Source organism: Phyllobates terribilis, unplaced genomic scaffold (genome assembly GCF_046119375.1).
Source record: "Phyllobates terribilis strain yellow unplaced genomic scaffold, ASM4611937v1 Scaffold_1__5_contigs__length_1240528914, whole genome shotgun sequence".
In the NCBI taxonomy this organism is placed as follows: Eukaryota; Metazoa; Chordata; class Amphibia; order Anura; family Dendrobatidae; genus Phyllobates; species Phyllobates terribilis.
In genome coordinates this window covers 158,769,034-158,794,621 of record NW_027362761.1, presented here as the reverse complement: position 1 = coordinate 158,794,621, position 25,588 = coordinate 158,769,034, and the positions used below count along the sequence as shown (strand labels likewise).

Sequence of the window (25,588 nt, the reverse complement as noted above, 5' to 3'; positions counted from 1 at the left end):
TTATGTTGAAGAGACAACACAATCCGTCAAGGACCGCATATCTAAACACAAATCTACCATATGCTGCAAGAACTTACTATTACCATTACCATACCATTTCGCGACAGCAGGCCATACAACTTCACAACTTAAATTCCAGGTTATTGATCATGTACCACTACCACGCTGAGGGGGTGACCGTATACGCATGCTTAAGCACCGGGAGGCTTACTGGATTCATGATTTACAATCTCTTACACCTAGGGGACTCAATCGAGAATATGATCTTCTCTCCTTCACCTAAATAGCCATTTAGACAATTTTTATTTCTCTACAACCCTCGCGTTGAACCCATGCTAATTCGGTCTTTTACACAGAAGGCTCTCCAGCCAGTGACATATCCTAATAAGAGATGGGATCTACTGGTTCAATTTTATTGTTGTTCTACGTATAATACGTGCCACATTACTGAGTATTACTATGCATAAATACTATCACATATAAATACAGTACAGACCAAAAGTTTGGACACACCTCATTTAAAGATTTGTCATTAAAAAAAAAATGGTCATTCAACAATCTTGAAGGAGTTCCCAGATATGCTTAGCACTTGTTGGCCCTTTTGCCTACACTCTGCGGTCCAGCTCACCCCAAACCATCTCGATTGGGTTCAGGTCTGGTGACTGGAGGCCAGGTCATCTGGCGTAGCACCCCATCACTCTCCTTCTTGGTCAAATGGCCCTTACACAGCCTGGAGGTGTGTTTGGGGTCATTGTCCTGTTGAAAAAATAAATGATGGTCCAACTAAACACAAACCGGAAGGAATAGCATGCCGCTGCAAGATGCTGTGGTAGCCATGCTGGTTCAGTATGCCTTCAATTTTGAAATCCCCAACAGTGTCACCAGCAAAGCGCCCCCACACCATCACACCTCCTCCTCCATGCTTCACGGTGGGAACCAGGCATGTAGAGTCCATCCGTTCACCTTTTCTGCGTCGCACAAAGACATGGTGGTTGGAACCAAAGATCTCAAATTTAGACTCATCAGACCAAAGCACAGATTTCCACTGGTCTAATGTCCATTCCTTGTGTTCTTTAGCCCAAACAAGTCTCTTCTGCTTGTTGCCTGTCATTAGCAGTGGTTTCCTAGCAGCTATTTTACCATGAAGGCCTGCTGCACAAAGTCTCCTCTTAACAGTTGTTGAAGAGATGTGTCTGCTGCTAGAACTCTGTGCGGCATTCACCTGGTCTCTAATCTGAGCTGCTGTTAACCTGCGATTTCTGAGGCTGGTGACTCGGATAAACTTATCCTCAGAAGCAGAGGTGACTCTTGGTCTTCCTTTCCTGGGGCGGTCCTCATGTGAGCCAGTTTCTTTGTAGCGTTTGATGGTTTTTGCAACTGCACTTGGGGACACTTTCAAAGTTTGCCCAATTTTTCAGACTGACTGACCTGCATTTCTTAAAGTAATGATGGCCACTCATATTTCTTTACTTAGAATTTGTATTATGGCAAGAAAAAAGCAGCTAACAGTCTATTCAGTAGGACTATCAGCTCTGCAAAACACAACAGATGGTCCCAACCCCATTTATAAGGCAAGAAATCCCACTTATTAAACCTGACAGGGCACACCTGTGAAGTAAAAACCATTTCCGGTGACTACCTCTTGAAGCTCATCAAGAGAATGCCAAGAGTGTACAAAGCAGTCATCAAAGCAAAAAGGTGGCTACTTTGAAGAACCTAGAATATAAGACATATTTTCAGTTGTTTCACACTTTTTTGTTAAGTATATAATTCCACATGTGTTAATTCATAGTTTTGATGCCTTCAGTGTGAATGTACAATTTTCAAAGTCATGAAAATACAGAAAAATCTTTAAATGAGGTGTGTCCAAACATTTGGTCTGTACAGTGTCATCTACAGACAGTATTTATTTTTGCTAAATTATTGTATGTACTTTTGTCAATTATTGTGCAATCTAACGTTCTTTTTCTTGTCTTCTAGAATCATCCCTAGATCCCTGCTCCTTCCCTGGTCCCTCCTGATGTCCCCTCCTTGGATCCCCTGTCTCCTATCTTCACAAAACCCCTTGTTCTAGCCATCCATGCCCACAAGCCGCACAGTGGAATGCACAACCCTCGCTGTGGAACGCAAGCGGCACGTCACTTCCGCCCACATGACCACCGCTTAGCTTTAGGACCTAGTGACGCGGCCGCTACATCACTTCCGGTCCGGCAGGTCCTTTCAACACCGTGCGCATTCTCGGCGTCTCACTGCCACCAATGCTATTCTATCCACACTGGAGCCACCCACCGCCTATTTAAGGCCTGCCACCCACAGTCTGTACCTTACACCATTGGAACAAGAGGTGGATACCGCGTTCCCATACATCTTGTCAATATAAGGCATGTGCCTATCCCTTGCCCCTCTCTGGGTCCACAAGCTACTTTCAACAATTAATACCTTTTCTCTCTCTACAGCCTCCTTTGTGGTCTCAGCTCACTCCAGGCAACTTCATCTTAATATACTGGTATGTTCTTCCATTTCTCTATTTCTGGGACATCTACCTCATGCCTCCTTCCCTGTCCCTTCCTCTTCCCATTCCAGGTAGTTCACAACCATCATAGCTATAATGTTATACATTATATAATGACGTATATTTCACTCGACCTTTGTGACCATATATTGACTGTCATTTATTTTGTTTTAGTACAATGATGAAGGTCCTAAGCGACCGAAACGTTTGTACACTGTATTATTATCCACTTTATTAAAATCAAGAAAATTAATCTAAGTCTTCGAGTGCCAGGTTTTATTACATACCAATACTGGACCAAACACCCGGAGGCCTGAAAAGGGAATGGCACACAATTTACTCTTAGGGTATGTGCACACGATGCAGAAATGCTCAGGATTTTTTCCTGAGCGTTTCTGCATCTCTCTGGCAGGAAAAAACGCATGCGGATTGTACATGCGGTTTCCTGCCAGGGACATGCGGAAATGAAGCGGTCTTCACTTTCACTTCCGCATGCTGGTTGACAAGCGCTTTCCAAGCGATTTTAGCATCACTTGGAAAGTGCTTGTCAACTTCACACTATATAAATCCATGCAACCGGCATGGATTTATATAGTGTGTGATGTCAAAAAATAAAAAAAAAATCTATACGTTACCCTCTGATGGCCCCCGGTGTCCTGCTTCATCGGTCCCGGCTGCCGGCAGTGAAGACTGTAGGACCTTCCGACGTCAGCGTCACGTGACCCGTCACATGACTCTGACGTCAGCGAAGGTCCTTCATTCAACCGCGAAGTGCCCGGGAAGCCGGCAGGACGCAGCGCGGGCCGTCAGAAGGTGAGAATATATGTATTTTTTATTTTATTCTTTTTTTTTTTTAATGGTACCCGTGTCTGGATGAGAGTCCTCTCATCCACACCCGGGTACCATCCGCACATTAGACCGCATGAAAAGCGCATCAACATATACAGTGATGCGGATTCCATGCGGTCTAATGCAAGTCAATGGCGGCAAAAGAGCAGCGTTTCCGCAAAATTAATTGACATGGTGCGGATTTTTGACCGCAGCGTTTACGCTGCGGAAAAATCCGCATCATGGGCACAGTACATGCGGATTTCAATTGGGGAACATTGCTTCCCTTCTACCATGCGTTTTTCATGCTTTTCCGCAACTGCAAAAACGCCGCGGAAACGCACGAAAAACGCATCGTGTGAACTCAGCCTTAGAATGACTGTCTCCTGACCAGGTTTTTAGCCATATTGCTCTTCTGGATGCAGTAGAAAGGGCTCCATTCTGAGCAGCAAATCTTATTGATTCTGCCAAAGCGTCAGCGACAAATCCTGTTGCCATTTTAAGTAGCGGAATTGAGTCGAGGATCTCCTCTCTGGATGTCTTCCTCCTCAGGTGGTCTGCCAGTTGTTCCAGCCATATGCTCATGGATCTTACCACTGAAGTGGATGCGATATTGGCTTTTATTATTGCTGCAGATGTTTCCCAGGTCTTTTTAAGGAGACTGTCTGCCTTCCTATCCATTGCATCCTTTAAAGATGATGAGTCCTCAAAAGGGATGGATGTTGTTTTTTTTGCTACCCTGGCAATCGGGATATCAATTTTTGGGGTTTCGTCCCATAATTTTATATCTTCTGATTCAAATGGTAGGTGAGTTTTGAAGCTTCTGGGAATTACTAGCTTCTTCTCTGCGTCCTCTCACTCTTCCAGGATCATTGCCTTAATGTGATTATTCACGGGAAAAACCTTATACCTGCGGGTTCTCAACCCCCCAAACATCTCATCCTGCACTGATGATGGTTGGCAAGTGTCTTCTATCTGCATAGTGTTTCTCACTGCAGGCAACAGTGTATCAGTATCTTCCCAGAAGAAGAGATATTTTTCCTTCTCTTCTGGGGGGCTAGTAATAGAATCTTCCCTGTCCTGATCGGAGGGCAGAAAAGTCAGACAACTCTTCTTCCCCAGAACTGGACTCCAGCTCCTGACGTGGCCTCTTGTGATGGGGCCCACCCTGAGGAGCTTGCGGAGTGACTAAGTCTATGACAGTACTCTGCACTTCCTCTCCCACTATGGCTCTTAAATCTGACATGAAGGAGGAATGTTCTTCTTTGACAACTTTTGCAATACATGTAGAGCATAACTGTTTCCCGTATGTGTCCGGTAGTTTCTTGTTACAGATGGCGCATCTCCTTTTCTTAGGAGCTGAGGTCATCGTGTCTTTAGGTGTCTCCTTGTCCTAAAATGACAAGGAGCACAAGACTCTTTACTACCGCAGACAAATGGGAACGGGTGAGAAGAGGGGAACTATTCAGTAAACTTACTTGTACTGGAGGTTCAGTCGGAGTATCAGAACGACCAGTGGTTTGATCTGCCATTACTGGTGAGCAGGTTGACTGATAACCTTAGTCCCATCCCCTTCCTTAAATAGCGATTCTCACCTGTCTTTCATCTGCATCGTCAGAAAAAACGGCATTTCCTTTTTAATTTTCAGTTTGGCGCCATTTTTTTCAAAAATCCCAGAAGTGCATTCCACTGTGGAACGCACGCCGGTTACTAGAGGTTTGAATATCGCTCCCTCTGTAACCGGAAGTTCTGTCTCTGCCATCTTGCGGCGCACGCTGTAGCTGTGCGCAGGGCTGCAGCCGCCAGAACCCAGAGCCCCTTTTGGGGGGGGGGGGGGGGGTGCGGTTCTTCCTTGGGAGTCTCCACTCCTACCAGACAAAGGCTGAGGGACCCCTGGTTTCAGCAGGTTGTTGGCCTCCGGACCCTGGCAGGAGGGAGGGGACGAGTGCGAGGACCCCGGTCCGATCCTCCTGTGACCGGCTTCAGGAACTCCTGCTCCTGGTAACGTATTCCTCTTTTGTGCCCGTCCCTGATAGGGACAGGAAAAACACTGGAGTTGGGGTGGAGGGAGGGGCCTTTTAACCTCGTGTGTTTCCTGTCCCTATCAAGGATATGAAGGACGACCTCCTGATGGTGTTGTCAGGAGGGATGTCCTGGAAAACAATGTTTTCCTTGCGGCCAATGGAAACTGGCAGTTTAGCTCCACTTCACTTTCAGCCATAAGACTTTGTTTTTGCTCTACCCTGTAGTTGTTACCTGCACTGAAATTCTGCATGTAAAGTTAACCTCTCAGTTGATTTTTGCTGCCTTTTAAGAGCAGTATAATCAGAGGTAAGCCTTAGAAATTCTGTAGGTTAATATGTTTTAAGCAAAAAAGGAGAGTAAATAAGGATAAGACTCAGTTACATAGTAAATACAGTTGAAAAAATAACAATGTCCATCAACTTTAATCGAGGGATGGGAAAAGAATGAGGAAAGGGGCACATGCACAGCGCACGATCCAGTCTGCCCCAAAAGAGCTAATATTTCTCTCCTGATACCTATTGTTGATCAACTGAACCACAAATTCATAAGGAACTTTACTTGTATAAAATTTAAAAAAAAAAGCATCCAAAGTTTTTATTTAAACACCATCAATGGTTTTGGCTGTGACAAGCTCTTGTGCTTGACTATTCAACAGATTAAAAGTGGACAACCCCTTCTTGATCTAAATGTTTGGCCCCGATAATATAAAAAAAAGCTTAGACTCCCCTCCCATGCTGGCGCTGTTCCAGTGGTGCTGGCACTCACAGTCCGGGGGCTGTTAGGTTGCCTATCAGTGCTGGTGTCACTGTCTCCACCTTGTACCATGAAGTGAGAGCAGCCGCAGCCCTGTTTAGGTCTTTCAGATATCCATTTCTGGGCTACTTTGGATTGGGTGGATTACTGCAGACTTGCCTGCTTTGTTTGTTTTTTCAATAAAGTGGTGAACGAGTGATAGTGGGAGTGGGTGGGGGCGGAGTCTTTATTCAAATAAAATGTTTTTTCTGTGCTTTTAAATTTTTATGATAGAGTTCGTAAAGGGGCTGTCTGATAAACACCCCTCCATTAACTAACCCCAGAGCAACTGTGATTTTTGACAAAGCATAGCTGACATCAACCCCAACTACCATTACCCCAATTGCCAACACACCAGGGCAATCGGGAAGAGTGAGGCAAAGCTCCAGAATTGGCACATCTCATGTGATGCGCCAATTTTGGGGCGGCTGAAGGCTTGTATTTTTAGGCTGGGAAGGGCCCAATAACAAGGGACCTTCCCCAGCCTGATAAAATAAGCCCGCATCTTTCTGTTTTACCTTGGATGATTAGCAAAAATAGGGAGGACCACACGTCATTTTTTAATTTTTTTTATTAGCTAAAGTACAGTAGACTACGCATGCAAGACCCTAATTATATCTCTCAAAAATATCCATCTCCATCTTTGCACAACTAACACCTAAGCATGTAATTTCTATTCTGAAAGTGTCACACGGATGTCCCACTTTGTTATCCGTGTGTATATTGATGTCCGTGCTCCAAGGAGAAAAAAAAAAAAAAAAAAGTACATGTCCACGTGTGGGTCACATGTACACACGGTCTGTGTAACACAGGGACATGTGCGCCGCCCCATAGATTATAATGTGTTCATGTGTAAGCGTTTCCAGAAAATGTGAAAACTGTCACTACATGTATTGGAAACAAGGACGTGTGAAGGGGGCCTTGCACTGTGTTGTGACTTCCTGATCACCCAGCAAACACTGGAGCATTCCAGCAGGTCACAAACTGTTGGAAACCAACCAGAGTGGCACAGAGAACAGAAGAAGACGGCGGCTGGTAAGTATGAGACCAAGATTAGTGGCACCACTCCAGCGCTAAAATAAAAAACAAACACTGGAGTGCCATTTTAAATATAACCATTTCACCACTAATCTGGCTGTATCCTCTTCTATTATAGGATAAAAATGATTGGAACCTGCCCATTTTAGTCTATGTATTCTGCCATGTCTGTATGCAGAGCTTTGCATTTCAGGTGTATACCTCCAGGGAAATGCAGAGTACAGATGTGAACCTAGCTTAAACCTGCAAACTGTAATCTGGTCATGAGGAATTTAGGAGCCCCTAATATTTCTTTGAACTTAGGGTCTGGACTGTATTAAAATGCAATGTGGACAGTTTGCTGGCTTACTGCTAAGGACGGAGTAAAAGTAAGTTCACAGATGAAAATTAACATTGCTGGAGACATGTGCCTCTTCATTCATTAACCCCTTCATGACATCCGCCGTACATGGTCACTGTGCAATACAGAGCTTTACGAGTTCAGATGGCTGCTGTCGCTCTAACGCCCCCCCCCAACCCCACTCACAGTGTCCACGATCGCTGTCAATTCTGACCAGCCAATCACAGTGATTCGACAAAGTTAAAAAAAAAAAAAAATTCAATACGACACGCTGTGATTTGTGGTGTCAGAGAGCACCAAACAGCAGCAAAATATGAATGGTGATCAAAGTCACCTCTGTTGATTAACCCTTTTGGCACCGATTGGTCAGTAACTATTGTTCGGCCAATCATTGCCAAAAGGGTTAGTGTAAAATAAAGATCGCTGCTCTGCAAGCCATATTTTCCTCAGATCTGGCTTTCAAAAGCAGTAGTGTAGAAATTCTGTGTACCTGAGAAAGAAAAATCATTGGAAGCCAGTGCGATCCTCCTCCGATCCAGTGCTGTTCTGTCTGTGCGTCTCCTGCGTGCACACCCCAATTGTATTTTGCACTGAACATTCGTGCCGCACTTTTTTTGCGACACTAACGTGCGCTTCCCGAAGCCACAGAGCTCTGATCAGAATCGCTGCTGATCAGAGTCTGTGCCAAGGGACTTTCTTTTTTTTTTTTGCTATAGGCAGAGTAGCAGACAGTGTGTTAGTGACGTCCAACTTTCTTGTAGAAAAAAAAAAAAAAAAAAGTTTAGTATAGAGCAGCTGTATAGGTTGGGCATTAGTGTAGTGAACGTCTCTGTAGTTTTTTTTCCTTCTAAGTCTACTTGTTTTGCCTCTACTTTTTATAATAAATAGTACCCTTTACACATGCCCCACACAATCCACGTGTAAAAGTAACACACACACATATCCCCACTGATTAGAAGACTAAAATAAAAATGGCCCATTCGTCAACACAACGTTATTCACCAGAGGAGGCATACGCTTACCTTGCCTCCGACACGGATTCAGGCAGTGAGGAAGATTCCACATTCTTCTATTTCTTCTCCTCCTCCTCATCTAGTGAGAAAGGAGCCCCAGCAAGGCCTCCTAGGACCCAGACAAGTCCTTCAACAATCGATCCCATATGGAGTGCACCCCCCGAAAATCAGCCTGTAATTACGGATTTTATGGGCAGCTCAGGAATCCAATTTGATGTTATAGGCCTCACTGAAATTGACTTTTTCAAGTTTTTTCCAGCAAGAATGTAATAAATATTATGGTGGCCCAGAAAAGTTTGTATGCCCAACAATTTTTCACCCAAAATCCCACGTCATCATACCCCAGATAGACCCCTGTAAATTATGACATTTTGGGGCACTGTGCTGCATATGGGCATAGTCAGAAAACCAGAGCTTCGGCAATACTGGTATATCGATAAACTATACAGCACACTGGTATTCCGTATGGCCATGACAAGGACACGATTTGAAGCAATCCAAATATTTTTGCATTATAGTGATAATGCACAGTATTCTCCCCGAGACAATCCTAACTTTGAGCGTCTACATAAAATTCGGCCAGTAGTTGAACACCAGCAGTTGAACATCAGCAGAAAATTTGCTGCAGCGTACAACTCCCAAAGGGACATCGCTATAGATTAATCTCTGGTTCATTTAAAAAAAAGGCTAAAATTCCAACAATTCCGGCCCAGTAAGACAGCCAGGTACAGAATTAAACGGAACCAAGCTGTTTCTCAGGGTACACACACAGATTTAGGGTGTACGAAGGGAGGGACACCCAGATTGACTACCATGAATGCCCCCCTGTCCTGGGGTTAGTGAGAAAACGTTGAGTATTGCTGCACCCACTGCCGGATAAGAGTTATCACCTCTATGTAGATAACTTTTACACCAGCATCCCGCTCTTCAAGACCCTCTCTGTCAGAGGTACAGTTGCATGCAGCACCATGTGATGAAAACAGAGAGGCCTCCCTAAGCCGCTAATTGGGCAACTGCTGAGAAAGGGTGAAACAGAGTCCAATGCAGAAACAACATTTTGGTGGTCAAGTATAAGGACAAGAGGGATGTCCTTATCTTGACCACAATACACCGTGGCAATAGCTCCCAGCTGGATTATAATAAATTCATGAGGGGGTGTAGATCTCTCAGATCAGGCCCTCAAACCATACAGTGCCATACGAAAAGCATGGAGGTTTCCACTGTTCAGGTTCTCCAAACATGACATGGCGTTTGCTCTCGATTCCAGCAAATTTTGTGTTCCAAAAGTCAAACCGTGCTCCTTCCCTTCCGAGCCCTGTGGTGTGCCCAAACAGTAGTTTTGCACCACATGTGGGGTATCGGCGTGCTCAGGAGAAATTGCACATTTTCTCCTGATAGGCTATGTGCCCACGATGCAGAAATGCTCCGGATTTTTCCTGAGCGTTCCTGCATCTACCTGGCAAAAAAAACGGATGCGGATTTTACATGCGTTTTTTTTCAGCCAAGGACAAGCGTTTGTCACGCGTTTTGCACATGCATTTCCGCATGCGGGTTGTCAAGATCTTTCCAAGCAATTTTAGCATCACTTGGAAAGTGCTTGACAACTTGGTCACACTATATAAATCCATGCAACCGGCATGAATTTTATATAGTGTGACCAAGTTAGTTATAAAAAAAAAAAAACCAACAAACAGAAAAAAAAAAAAAGACGAACAACAATGTTAGAAAGTAAAAAAAATAAAAAAAATTATACTCACCTTCCAATGGCCCGCGGTGGTGTGAAAGGACCTTCCATAACTTAATTTAGTCATGTGACAGGTCACGCGACCGTAACGTCAGCGGTCGCGTGACCAGTCACATGACTAAATGACGTCATGGAAGGTCCTTTTAGACCATCGCGAGCCACCGGGGAGCCAGGACGCATCACTAAGGAGACCGGGGGCCATCAGAAGGTGAGTATAATGTTTTTTTTTTTTTTATTTTACAGGTACTATGGTACCTGGGTCTGGATGAGAGTCTCCTTCTCCAGACCCAGGCACATTGCATCGCTTAATATCCGCATGTGCACATGTAGTCATTCGGATATTAAGCGATTCAATGCAAGTCAATGGCGGCAAAAACGCTGCGCTTACGCAAAATAATTGATAGTGCTGCGGATTTTTCCGCATTGATAATCCGCAGCGGAAATTTCCGCAGCATGTGCACAGCACATGCGGATTATCATTGGAGAACATAGCAGACCTTCTACCAAGCATTTAAGCGTTTCTGCGGCGGAATTGCCGCTACGGAAACGCTTAGAAATGCATAGTGGGCACACAGCCTTACCTTGGTGAAAATGCAAGATCTGGGGCTAAAGTAACATTTTTGTGGGAAAAAGTTACATTTTCATTTTTTGCTTCCACATTGCTTTAATTCTTGTGAAGCACCTGAAGGATTAATAAACTTCCTGAATGTGGTTTTGAGCACCTTGAGGGGTGCAGTTGTTAAAATTGTGTCACTTTTGGGTATTTTCTGTCATATAGGCACCTCAAAGCAACTTCAAATATGGTCCCTAAAAAAAATGGTTTTGTAAATTTTGTAGGAAAAATGAGAAATCGCTGGTCAACTTTTAACCCTTTTTAACTTTTAAACTTCCTAACCAGGGCTGTGGAGTTGGAGTAGTGGAGTCTGTGTCCATTTTGGTGGAGTTGGAATCAGTATAAAATGGACCGACTCCTAAAATATATAATAAATTGGGTTCAACAGTACAATGCAGGATATGTTGTAAATTTTTTCATAAGAATTTGGGAAAGTTATGAAACGTCCTATAAATGTCTGTTCTGTTCCTGATATAAGGATCTCGGCTTTTAGTTGAGATGAATCTGTGCTGCACTTTATGTACATGCTCAGTAGTGAGGCAGTGCTGTGGAGTCGGAGTAATTGAGGCTTACCGACTCCACAGCCCTATTCCAAAAAAAAAAAAATAATTATGTTTCAAAAATGATGCTGATGTAAAGTAGACATATGAGAAATTGTATTTATTAATAATTTTGTGTGACATAACTCTGGTTTAAGAGCACAAAAATTAAAAGAAAGATTGAAAATCGCGTAATTTTCAACATTTTCCACAAGTTTCCAATATTTTCACAAATAAACAAAAAATATCATCCTAAATTTACCCCCATCATGAAGTACAATATGTCACGAATAAACAATCTCAGAACCAGTGGGATCCGTTGAAGCGTTCCAGAGTTATTACAAAATAAAGTGACACTGGTCAGAACTGAAAAAATTGGCCGTGTTAAAGTGGCTCAGTATCTAGGGGTAATATTTCTCCTTGCGGAGAGTGACGACGTGTTAAGCACATCAGGTGAGGAGACTTTTAAAGCCACAATGCTCCTCTGGGAAATATGCAAATTGTCTCTTCAGAGAGGTAGAGGACTAGAACTTTAGTGCCACCTATAGGAAGTAGCAATCCTAAAAGTCAATAATGACCCTTTAACGAGCCTTATTACATGAGTTGGGATAAAAGTCAAACCAGAAACTCAATTTGCAGACACTGTTTCAGGCTTTTATACCAAGTCATATAATAATGCTAGTTAAAGGGTCACTATTGACTTTTAGGCCTAGTGCCCACGATGCAGAAATGCTGTGGATTTTTCCTGAGCGTTTTTTTTTTTTTTGCCAGGTAGAAGCGTTTTTAACATTCGATTTTGCATGCGGGTTGTCAAGCGCTTTCCCAAGCGATTTTAGCATCACTTGGAAAAGTTCTTGACAACTTGGTCACACTATATAAATCCACGCAACCGGCATGGATTCATGTTGTGTGACAAAGTTAAGACGCTGCAAATGCAGCATCAATAGTTTAAAAAAAAAAAAAAAAATTCTACTCGCCTTCCGATGGTCCCCCGATCTCCTGTACGGTGCGTCCGGTGTCTTCGGCGGCTCGCGGTGCTCTAAAATGGACCTTCCATAACGTCATTTAGTCGTGTGACCGGTCACACGACCGCCGACGTCAGCAGTCGAGTGACCTGTCACATGACTAAATGACATCATGGAAGGTCCTTTCACACCACCGCGAGCAGCCAAAGAGCCAGCAGCGCCGTCGGGAGCTGACAGGGGGCCATCAGAAGGTAAGTATATGTTTTTATTTATTTATTCTTTTTTAACTACAGGTAATATGGTACCCGGGTCTGGAGGAGAGTCTCCACTTCTCCAGACCCGGGTACCATCCGCGCATTGAATTGCATAATATCCGCATGTGTACTTGTAGTCATGCGGACGTTATGTGATCCAATGCAAGTCAATGGCGGCGAAAACGCCGCACTTCCGCAAAATAATTGGTAATGCTGCGGATTTTTCCGCAATGATAATCCACAGCACATGCGGATTATCATTGGGAAACAAGGCAGACAACTTACGCAATTTTAATGCGTTTTCGCAGCGGAAATGGCGCTGCAGAAACGCATTAAATCCGCATCGTGGGCACGCAGCCTAAGGATTGCTACTTCCAGTACATGGCACTAGAGTTCTAGTTCCTCTTCCTCTCTGAAGAGACAATTTTCAAAGTGGCTCAGGGGATACATCATGACAAATTTTCTTTGTAATAACCCCCGAAGGTGGTTTGCATGTTAATGACCAGGTCAATTTTTTACAATTCTGACCACTGTCACTATATGAGGTAATAACTCGAATACTTCCAACGGATCCCACTGATTCTGAGAATGTTTTTTTCGTGACATATTGTACTTCATGATAGTGGTAAGATTTCTTTGATATGACTTGAGTTACTTTGATTTAAGGGCATGAAAATGAAAAGTTTGTAAATTGCAAAATCTTCAAAATTTTCGCTAAAGTTCCGATTTTTTCACAGAGAGTTATGTCACACAAAATAGTTAACAACATTTCCCACATGTCTACTTTTCATCAACAATTTTGCAGCCAAATTTTTTTTCGTTAGGAAGTTATAAGAGTTAAAAGTTGACCAGCGATTTCTCATTTTTCCAACAAAATTTACAAAACCATTTTTTCTTTTGGAACCACATCACATCTGAAATGACTTTGAGGGGCCTTTATGACAGAAAATACTCAAAAGTGACACCATTCTAAAAAATGCACCCCTCAGGGTGCTCAAAACCACATTCAAGAACTTTATTAACCCTTCAGGTGCTTCACAGGAATGTGGAAGAAAACAATGAACATTGAACTTTTGCACAAAAATGTTACTTCAGACCCAAATTCTTTTATTTTTGCAGGGGTAACAGGGAAAAAAAATGGACCACAAAATTTGTTGTGCAATTTATCCTGAGTACGCCAATACCCCATATGTGAGGGAAAAACACTGTTTGGGCGCAAAGCAGGGCTCAGAAGGGAAGGAGCACTGTTTGACTTTATGAACGCAAAATTGCCTGGAATCGAGAGCGGACGCCATGTCGCGTTTGTAGAGCCCCTGATGTGCTTAAACAGCGGAAACCCCCCACAAGTGACCCCATTTTTGAAACAAAACGCCTCAAGAGTTTTATCAAGGGGTAAAATGAACATTTTGAACCCAGAGATACGACACAGAATTTGATAACATTAGGTTGTCATATTGAATATGTTGACATTAGTCTTGAGCGCAAGTGCTCGCTACTTGAGTCTGCATCAGATACTCGGGTATGCACCAAGTATTGCGGGTGCTCGAGTGACATGCTGGAGTCCCCGCCCGTTTCACAGTTGTTAGACATCCGAAAAAAACATGAGTGGATTGCCCATGCATGGCAGGCAATCCCCGTGTGTTTTTTTGGCTGTACAACAGCCGCGAAACATATGGGGCGGAGACTCGAGCATGTCATCGAGCACCCGATGAAAACTCAAGTAGCGAGCACTTGCGCTCAACACGTCACCATATTGTCATCATTTTTTTTTTTGCTTTACTTTTGAAAAAAATCCCGGCCACAACACAACCCTAAACCCTAATCCTAGAATTTATTTTTTACGCCGTTCCTCATGTGGTGTGATTAGACAACGTAATTCTTCGGGTCGGTACTATTACAGCGATACCAGATTCATATCGGGTTTATATATTTGGCAGCAGTCACACACTAAAATACGCTCTCTTTTTTTGCTGCAAAGACTAGTTTTTGCCATCATTTTTCCATATTTCGACCGATAGTCATAAGGGCTTGTTCTTTGCAGGACAAGTTGACGTTTTTATATCGGTACCATTTTCGGGCATGTGACATTTTTTGATCGCTTTCTATTCCAATTCTTGGGAGGCAGAATAAACTAAAACCAATAATTCAGGAATTGTTTTTTTATGACGTTCCGCGTGTGGCAAAATTGATAAGGCAGTTTTTTTCTTTGGGTCAATACGTTTACAGCGATACTACTTTTATATCTTATGTTTTGGCGCTTTTACACAAACTATTTAATAGAAAAAAAGGTACTATTTTTATTTACATTGGTCTTATTGATCGAATTTTATTCCATTTTTTGTTTGCCGGTATGATAATAAAGCATTTACCGTATATTCCGGCGTATAAGACGACCTGGTGTATAAGACGACCCCCCTACTTTCCTGTTAAAATATCGAGTTTAGGATATATTCACCGTATAAGACTACCCCTTTTCCAACGCATACCAAACACCGGTAAAAATTTAAAAAAAAAACAGATTTGAATTTAACATGGTCCTTTTTTTAATTTAAATTCTTATGACATGCAGGTATATAGCAGGAAAACTGTCACTCAAACATATTAAAATAGGGGGGACCCCACGTAATTTTTTGGGGGGGTCCCCCATTCTAATAGCTAGTAAAGGCTAGGTATTCAGCTGGGGGCTGATATTAGTAGCCTGGGAAGCTCCGTGGGTATTACCCTCTTCCCAGACTTCAAACATCTGCCCCAGCCGTCTGCTTAACCTCCGCTAGAGACTATAATGATGGTGGATCCCACGCCAATTTTCTTTTTAAAAAATCCTTTATTTTAACACTAAATGACAATTGAGGGGTTAATAAAGATGCAGTCCCTAAATTATTAATTTTGTAATTAATTTTTCCCAAAAATGTTGACGTGGGGCTTCGCCATATTTTTGTGTCCAGCCAGGTACGAACGGGCTGCACCCAACCACCAGCTGCCTATTTGTACCTGGCCGGACACAACAATATAGGGAAGGCCTTTTTTTTTTTTAAATTATTTCATGAAATAATTTAAAAAAAAAATACGTGGGGCTTCGCCCTATTTTTGTGTCCGGCCAGGTACAACTAGGCAGCTGGGGGCTGGAATCCGCAGCCCAGGGAGGCCCAAGCTTTCTGGGCCCCCCCCGCTGCAAATTGCAGTCCGCAGCCACCCCGGAAAATGGCGCGTTCATAGAAGCGCCATCTTCTGGTGCTGTACCCAACTCATCCAGGGCCCTGGTGCGGTGGCTCACTGGGTAATAAAGGGGTTAGGGCCAGCTTGGCATTATCAGCTGGCCCTAAGCCCGAAATTCATGGGGTCACGCCAATATTAGACATGACCACCATGAATTTCTAGTAAAGTAATTAAAAAAAACACAACACCCAGAATAAAGTCCTTTAATTGAAATAAACACACAATTCTTTATTGTTCTAAATTAAACCATACTTGCCATCACGCCCATTCCAGCTGAAGCCAACGATCTCCTGCAATAAAAGTAAAATAATAAAGCAACCTCATCCTTACCTCTCCATGGTTCCCAGGACCGGTCCAGCTCTGCTACATTCACATGACAGGCTGCACCGCAGCAGAACGCTGCCGTTCAGCTTGCCATGCGGCAGACACTGAGAAGCGCAGGCATGCTTGTGCTCCTCAGTGTCTGACTGTGACGGCATCCAGATGAGCCGAGATCATGTCCAATGAACTCGGCTCACCTCATGCACGTCACTGACAGCGTGGGAAAATTCTCCTGCTCCCCGCATGCGCAGTAGAAGTTTCCCACGCTGTCAGTGACGGACGTCCAGGAGATGAGCTGAGTTCATTGTCGGCTCATCTGGATGCCGTCACAGCGAGACACTGAGGAGCACAAGCATGCCTGCGCTTCTCAGTGTCTGCGGGATGACAGGCTGGATGGCAGCGTTCTGCTGCGGTCCAGCCTGTCATCTCGATGTAGCAGAGCTGGACCCGTCCTGGGAACCATGGAAAGGTAAGGATGAGGTTGCTTTATTATTTTATTGTTATTACAGGAGATCGTTGGCTTCAGCTGGAATGGGCGTGATGGTAAGTATGGTTTAATTTAGAACAATAAAGATTTGTGTCTTTATTTCAATTAAAGGACTTTATTCTGGGTGTTTGTGTTTTTTTTTAACTTTGACTATGGGGTTAGTAATGGGGGTGTCTTATAGACGCCTCTCCATTACTAACCTGGGCTTGATGTCAGCTGGCATTATAAGCTGACATCAACCCCAGCCCTATTACCCCCTGCCACCGCACCAGGGCAGCGTGGAAGAGCGAGGCTAAGTGCCAGAATTGGCGCATCCTATGAATGCGCCATTTCTGGGGCGGCTGACGGCTGGTGTTTCTAGCCTGGGAGGGGGCCAATATTCATGGCTCCCTTCCTGGGCTATTAATATCAGCCTCCAGCTGTCTGCCTAGCCTTTGCTAGCTATTAAAATAGGGGGGACCCCACGTCATTTTTTTGGGATCCCCCATTTTAATAGCTAGTAAAGGCTAGGTATTCAGCTGGGGGCTGATATTAGTAGCCTGGGAAGCTCCATGGGTATTACCCCCTTCCCAGGCTTCAAACATCTGCCCCAGCCGTCTGCTTAACCTCCGCTAGAGACTAAAATTAAGGGGAACCCCACGCCAATTTTTTTTTTAATAAATCCGTTATTTTAACACTAGATGACAAGTACAGTAACCAGCACTGTCCCTGTACTTCATATATATGTGACTGACATGTTTCTATCTATCTAATCTATGTGTGAAGCTCTATTCTGTCTGTTATAAATTGTCGGGTACCGCTGCTGAATTGCCGGCCGGCTTTTTTAAAGAGACGGTGCACGAAAACACTAATATTTGTTTTAATAAATCCTTTACACTAAATGACAAGTACAGTAACCAACACTGTCACTGTACTTCTTATATATGTGACTGACATGTTTCTATCTATCTAATCTATGTGTGAAGCTCTATTCTTTCTATTCTAAATTGTCGGGTGCCGGCTTATGCCGCTGCTGAATTGCCGGCTTTTTATATATTGTCACAGAAGCGATGCGAACTTCCCTGCTCCGGACACAGCGCAGCGCTTCTGTGACAAGTGAAAGCTGTCGGCACAGAAGCCCTGCGCTGTGTCCGGAGCTGGGAATACGCAGCGATGTGTCAGTTTCAGCACAGAAGCGCTGACTGTCTGGACCTACCGCCGCCGTATTTTAACTCCCTCCACCTTATATTAACTCCGACATGGCAGGGATACGGCCACGGCAGCTTATTAACACCCCCAGAGTATCCCCGCATGTCAATTTCTGAAAGTTCAAAAGCATTACCGGCGTATAAGACGACCCCAGACTAGACAGAAGATTTTTCAGTCTTCAAAAGTCGTCTTATACGCCGGAATATACGGTAGTTTTTTTTTTTTTACCGTGTTCACTAAAGGGGTTAACTAGTGGGACAGATTTATAGGTCAGGTCATTCCAGACGCAGCGATACCAAATGTGTACATTTATTTTTTTCCATAATAATATTTATGGGTACAGTAGGTTATTTTTTTGGATTATTTTATCCATTTTATCTTTTAAAAAAAAAAAAAAGTTTCACTTACTGACACCTTTACACTTTGGCCCACTATGGGACTTTCATTTTTTGCAGGCAGATCGCATGAAGCAGCATCCCTGTGCTATGCAGGCTGTCAGCTCTGCACTGGCACAAGTTAGATCGTGCACTGCACATGATCTAACTAACATCCTGATGCCTGGTGACCCGGATGTCATCAGGTCACCATGGCAACGAATGCGATCTGGAGCGGGGTCTCTGATCCAGGGTAAGAGGGGCTCTCTTACCTCTGCCTGCTGTGAAAATGCTGCGATCGACAATGATTGCAGAATTTCCAGGGTTAATGTGCGGGGCACAGAGTACCGGGTGTCATCTGTCAGAATCAGCTGACACCCAGCGGCAATCGTGCCCGCACAGCCTCTGCCTCTGATCAGTCAGGCGTAATAATATGTACCTGGTCATTAAGGCCCAGGTCACAGAGACGTATTATTACGCCTCACGTCAAAAAGGAGTTAAAAGGGAACCTGTCATGTCCTAGCTACTATGTAAACGGCCCCCATTGCGTTGTTAGTGATTTAGTGATGCAATGTGCATTTTTTCGTTAAAATTGGTGCAAATATAACAAGTATATAACATTTTATATACACTGCTCAAAAAAATAAAGGGAACACAAACAGAATATAACTCCAAGTAAATCAAACTTCTGTGAAATCAAACTGTCCACTTAGGAAGCAACACTGATTGACAATCAATTTCACATTCTGTTTTGCAAATGGAATAGACAATAGATGGAAATTATTGGCAATCATCAAGACACCCTCAATAAAATATAGGAGTGGCTCTGCAGGTGGGGACCACAGACCACATCTCAGTACCAATGCTTTCTGGCTGATGTTTTGGTCACTTTTGAATGTTGGTTGTGCTTTCACACTCGTGGTAGCATGAGATGGACTCTACAACCCACAGACGTTGTTCAGGTAGTGCACCTCATCCAGGATGGCACATCAATGCGAGCTGTGGCAAGAAGGTTTGCTGTGTCTGTCAGCTTACACCAGGAGACGTGGAGGGGGCCGTAGGAGGGCAACAATCCAGCGGCAGGACCACTACCTCCGCCTTTGTGCAAGGAGGAACAGGAGGAGCACTGCCAGAGCCCTGCAAAATGACCTCCAGCAGGCCACAAATGTGCATGTGTCTGCACAAACGGTTAGAAACCGACTCCATGAGGGTGGTATGAGGGCCCGACGTCCACAGATGGGGGGAGTTGTGCTCACACCCCAACACCGTGCAGGACGCTTGGCATTTGCCACAGAACACCAGGATTGGCAAAGTCGCCACTGGCGCCCTGTGCTCTTCACAGATGAAAGCAGGTTCACACTGAGCACATGTGACAGACGTGACAGAGTCTGGAGACGCCGTGGAGAGCGATCTGCTGCCTGCAACATCCTTCAGCATGACCGGTTTGGCAGTGGGTCAGTAATGGCGTGTGGTGGCATTTCTTTGGAGGGCCGCACAGCCCTCCATGTGCTCGCCAGAGGTAGCCTGACTGCCATTAAGGTACCGAGATGAGATCCTCAGACCCCTTGTGAGACCATATGCTGGTACGGTTGGCCCTGGGTTCCTCCTAATGCAGGAGAATGCCAGACCTCATGTGGCTGGAGTGTGTCAGCAGTTCCTGCAAGATGAAGGCATTGAAGCTATGGACTGGCCCACCCGTTCCCCTTACCTGAATCCGATTGAGCACATCTGGGACATAATGTCTCGCTCCATCCACCAACGTCACGTTGCACCATAGACTGTCCAGGAGTTGGCGGATGCTTTAGTCCAGGTCGGGGAGGAGATCCCACAGGAGACCATCCGCAACCTCATCAGGAGCATACCCAGGCGTTGTAGGGAGGTCACACAGGCACGTGGAGGCCACACACAATACTGAGCCTCATTTTGACTTGTTTTAAGGACATTACATCAAAGTTGGATCAGCCTGTAGTGTGTTTTTCCACTTTAATTTTGGGTGTGACTCCAAATCCAGGCCTCCATAGGTTAATACATTTCATTTCCATTGATGATGTGTGTGATTTTGTTGTCAGCACATTCAACTTTGTACAGAACAAAGTATTCAATGAGAATATTTCATTCATTCAGATCTAGGATGTGTTATTTGAGTGTTCCCTTTATTTTTTTGAGCAGTGTACTTAAAATCATACTTGCTCGTTCAGTCATGGGTGGCGCCACCCACGTATTTGAATTTTGCTCTTGGCGGACGCTGAAGTTATGGGACGCTTGCGCAGTATGATACGGCCAACAGTAAAGCTTTGCAGCGCTGGGAGCCGTGCATGTGCTGTGGGCTCCACGTGTGCGCGCAATGAGGTACTTTCCAGCTTCACTGCGCTGTGACGAGTGGCTCCGGCCGCACACAGTGAAGCTAGGAACTACACTGTGTGGGGAGCAGCTCGTCATAGTGCACGTGCAGTGAAGCTGGTAACTACGCAGCCTCACTGCGCACGCGCGGAGAGCCCACAGCGCATGCACGGCTCCCAGAACTGCCAAGCTTTACTGCCGGCCACATCATACTGCGCAAGCGTCCCATAATTTCAGAGCCCGCCGAGAGCAAAATTCAAAAACATGGGCGGCACCAGCCCTGATTGATGTGGCGCCACCCATGACTGAATGTGAGGGTCAACACCCCTATGACTGAACGAGAAGGTATGATAAGTATAAAAAATGTTATATACTTATTATATTTGCACCCATTTTAATGAAAAAAGCGTGTTAGTGATGCAAATTGCATCACTAACAACGCAATGGGGGCAGTTTACATAGTAGCTAGGACATGACAGGTTCTCTTTAAGGCAACATTTACATGTTCAGTATTTAGTCAGCATTTTACCCCAGTATTTGTAAGCCAAAACTGTGAGTGGGTGGAAAACACAGAAGTGGTGACATTTCTATTATACTTATCCTCTGATTGTTCCACTCCTGATTTTGGCTTACAAATATTGAACATGGCATAAATCTAAGTTTTAAAGCTTAATTAGCTGTTGACTAAATGACTGTTCGGACAACAGATCTCTCCCCAATACATAGAAACGCTAGGCTGAGCACTCCTGTATGATCTAGGAGAGGGTCGCTGTCAGACTCCTCTGGATGGGGCTCATCTGTAGAACAACGGGATGAGCCAATGGAAATAAGACAGCCTGGATATTTCTCTACCCCAACCAACATCATCTGTTGGGGACGAGTAGGGAGACACACATACAGGCTTGCAGCTGAAGCAGTTGATATATGCGGGTTTGACTGACTTTAGTCTAATGTGTATGGGGGCCTACATGCAATGTTGGCAGACTTTCCCATTAGAGTTTCTATGGATACAATTCATCTCAGTAATGGGAAAAGTCTGTCTTCACTGAATACACATTTTAGCTCAGAAATGAGAGTTTTGATAATGACTGATCAATTCTGGTAGAGAAAGAAGCAGATTTCACCGATAAATCAATAGTACTTTGTAATAAATCTTATGACAAACTAATAAGTAACCATCGTTTTAAATGATTGGCCCTGCCGTGGAGCACCAAGCGCCTGCACAGTCATTCTGTGCAGAGTCCCTTTAAGTTGACACAGGCCACAGTTTAGTGCAGCCACAGGATGGGGGAACATGACACACAATTTAGGGTGTATTTCTAAAGAGAGAAAACCACCCCACACCAAGGAGCCGCCGCGACCCCACACCGGGGGGGTACTACCTGGAGGCCTGCGCTCACCTGGACAGCACGGACAGCTTCTGCTCCAGCATCAGCTCCAGTTTCTGCGCTTGCTTGGACAGCCAGTGGTCGGCGCCATGGAGCTGGTAGCATCCCTCCAGCATAGTCCTGAAGTCTGACACAAAATCCCCAATAGCGCGGTACTGACCAGAGGAAAACTTCTCCTCCATTCTCAGTAAGGACATGGTGGGCGCAGCACTGCTGCCAGGTGACGCTGCCCGGGGCAGGTTCCCCATCCCATCCCCACCTGTGGTATCAGTCTGCAGGGTACCGGCGGGTTCATCTTCAGCAGAAATCGCTTCATATGCGGCAACCTGGGCAGCTGGCTCCACCGACTCTAGCGACGTCCCCGCGTCCTCTTTTACTGGTGACAGACTGTCACTCTCCACCCCAGTCATTCCTGAGTCTCGGACACGTCCAGCTTCGCCCCGCGCTCATTCATCCCTCCCTCCAGTCTTCACCGCGAGAGCCGGAACAGCGCTCGCTCCAGCCACTAACTGTAAATGTAGCGAACGGTGTACCGGAAGTACTGAGATGAGCGAGCTGCTATCACTTCCCTGCTGCCGCTGTCCCGCCCACCACAGCACTGGCAGATTGTTGGGAAAGTGCGCGCCAACGACCAATCAGAGAGGCAGTTACGGAGAGCGCCGAAAACGGCATGAGAGGAGAGAGTTGATTGGCTAAAAATCCAGCTGTGTGCGTGCTGACGGAGGGGAGCTGCTTCCTAGGGTAGAACAATTAGGAGACTGAGGGGTAGACGCACAGTGATTGGCTAGGAGCTGGCTGTTACTCCAGCTGGTTACTGCCATATACACAGATATACAGTATGATGTGTATGCCACACCACCCTATAAAGACGTATTCCTGAGTAGTCAGGAAGTAAAAAGAAAGATAAAATAGAAATCTCATATAAAATGCTGCAATTAGATCATTTTCTAAGAAATACGGCTAAATAAGTCATACAGTTACCAAATATTAACATCACTATGTTACTGAGCATAGTCCTCTATACCAAGACTAATCTACTAATAATACTGTACAAGTGCCTAAATATAACCGCCATCCTGAAACTAAACAGAACCGACTATACCAAGACTAGTCTACTAATAATACCACTGTACAAGTGCCTGAATATAACCGCCATCCTGTAACTAAACAGAACCAACTATACTAAAACTAATGTACTAATAATACCACTGTACAAGTGCCTGAATATAACCGCCATCCTGTAACTAAACAGAACCAACTATACTAAAACTAATGTACTAATAATACCACTGTACAAGTGCCTGAATATAACCGCCATCCTGTAACTAAACAGAACCAACTATACTAAAACTAATGTACTAATAATACCACTGTACAAGTGCCTGAATATAACCGCCATCCTGAAACTAAACAGAACCGACTATACCAAGACTAATCTACTAATAATACCACTATACAAGTGCCTGAATATAACCGCCATCCTGTAACTAAACAGAACCGACTATACCAAGACTAATCTACTAATAATACCACTGTACAAGTGCCTGAATATAACCGCCATCCTGTAACTAAACAGAACTGACTATACCAAGACTAATCTACTAATAATACCACTATACAAGTGCCTGAATATAACCGCCATCCTGTAACTAAACAGAACCGACTATACCAAGACTAATCTACTAATAATACCACTGTACAAGTGGCTGAATATAACCGCCATCCTGTAACTAAACAGAACCAACTATACTAAAACTAATGTACTAATAATACCACTATACAAGTGCCTGAATATAAACGCCATCCTGTAACTAAACAGAACCGACTATACCAAGACTAATATACTAATAATACCACTATACAAGTGCCTGAATATAACCGCCATCCTGTAACTAAACAACCGACTATACCAAGACTAATATACTAATAATACCACTATACAAGTGCCTGAATATAACCGCCATCCTGTAACTAAACAGAACCGATTACACCAAGACTAATATACTAATAATACCACTGTACAAGTGCCTGATTATATCCGCCATCCTGTAACTAAACAGATCCGACTATACCAAGACTAATCTACTAATAATACCACTGTACAAGTGCCTGAATATAACCGCCATCCTGTAACTAAACAGAACTGACTATACCAAGACTAATCTACTAATAATACCACTATACAAGTGCCTGAATATAACCGCCATCCTGTAACTAAACAGAACTGACTATACCAAGACTAATCTACTAATAATACCACTATACAAGTGCCTGAATATAACCGCCATCCTGTAACTAAACAGAACTGACTATACCAAGACTAATCTACTAATAATACCACTATACAAGTGCCTGAATATAACCGCCATCCTGTAACTAAACAGAACCCACTATACCAAGACTAATCTACTAATAATACCACTGTACAAGTGCCTGAATATAACCGCCATGCTGTAACTAAACAGAATCGACAATACCAAGACTAATGTACTAATAATACCACTGTACATGTGCCTGAATATAACCGCCATCCTGTAGCTAAACAGAACCGACTATACCAAGACTAATATACTAATATTAAAACTGTACAAGTGCCTGAATATAACCGCCATCCTGTAACTAAACAGAACCAACTATACTAAAACTAATGTACTAATAATACCACTATACAAGTGCCTGAATATAACCGCCATCCTGTAACTAAACAGAATCGACTATACCAAGACTAATGTACTAATAATACCACTGTACAAGTGCCTGAATATAACCGCCATCCTGTAACTAAACAGAACCAACTATACTAAAACTAATGTACTAATAATACCACTGTACAAGTGCCTGAATATAACCGCCATCCTGTAACTAAACAGAACCAACTATACTAAAACTAATGTACTAATAATACCACTGTACAAGTGCCTGAATATAACCGCCATCCTGTAACTAAACAGAACCAACTATACTAAAACTAATGTACTAATAATACCACTGTACAAGTGCCTGAATATAACCGCCATCCTGAAACTAAACAGAACCGACTATACCAAGACTAATCTACTAATAATACCACTATACAAGTGCCTGAATATAACCGCCATCCTGTAACTAAACAGAACCGACTATACCAAGACTAATCTACTAATAATACCACTGTACAAGTGCCTGAATATAACCGCCATCCTGTAACTAAACAGAACTGACTATACCAAGACTAATCTACTAATAATACCACTATACAAGTGCCTGAATATAACCGCCATCCTGTAACTAAACAGAACCGACTATACCAAGACTAATCTACTAATAATACCACTGTACAAGTGGCTGAATATAACCGCCATCCTGTAACTAAACAGAACCAACTATACTAAAACTAATGTACTAATAATACCACTATACAAGTGCCTGAATATAAACGCCATCCTGTAACTAAACAGAACCGACTATACCAAGACTAATATACTAATAATACCACTATACAAGTGCCTGAATATAACCGCCATCCTGTAACTAAACAACCGACTATACCAAGACTAATATACTAATAATACCACTATACAAGTGCCTGAATATAACCGCCATCCTGTAACTAAACAGAACCGATTACACCA

The 25,588-nt window shown here is 43.8% G+C and overlaps 1 protein-coding gene across 2 annotated transcripts in view; it reads right to left on the bottom strand.

Moving 5' to 3' along the window:
• The window catches only part of BRD10 (bromodomain containing 10), a 76,839-nt gene extending 54,260 nt beyond the window's left edge, over positions 1–22,579 (bottom strand). Inside the window, exon 1 of one of the 2 annotated variants that reach the window (XM_073668951.1) lies at positions 21,990–22,579. In XM_073668951.1, coding sequence (XP_073525052.1) covers positions 21,990–22,387 — 398 coding nt within the window. In that variant the 5' untranslated portion in view covers positions 22,388–22,579. The remainder of the gene's footprint in view (positions 1–21,989) is intronic. The other variant, XM_073668958.1, reaches the window with a different exon arrangement.
• Positions 22,580–25,588: the final 3,009 nt, after the last annotated feature.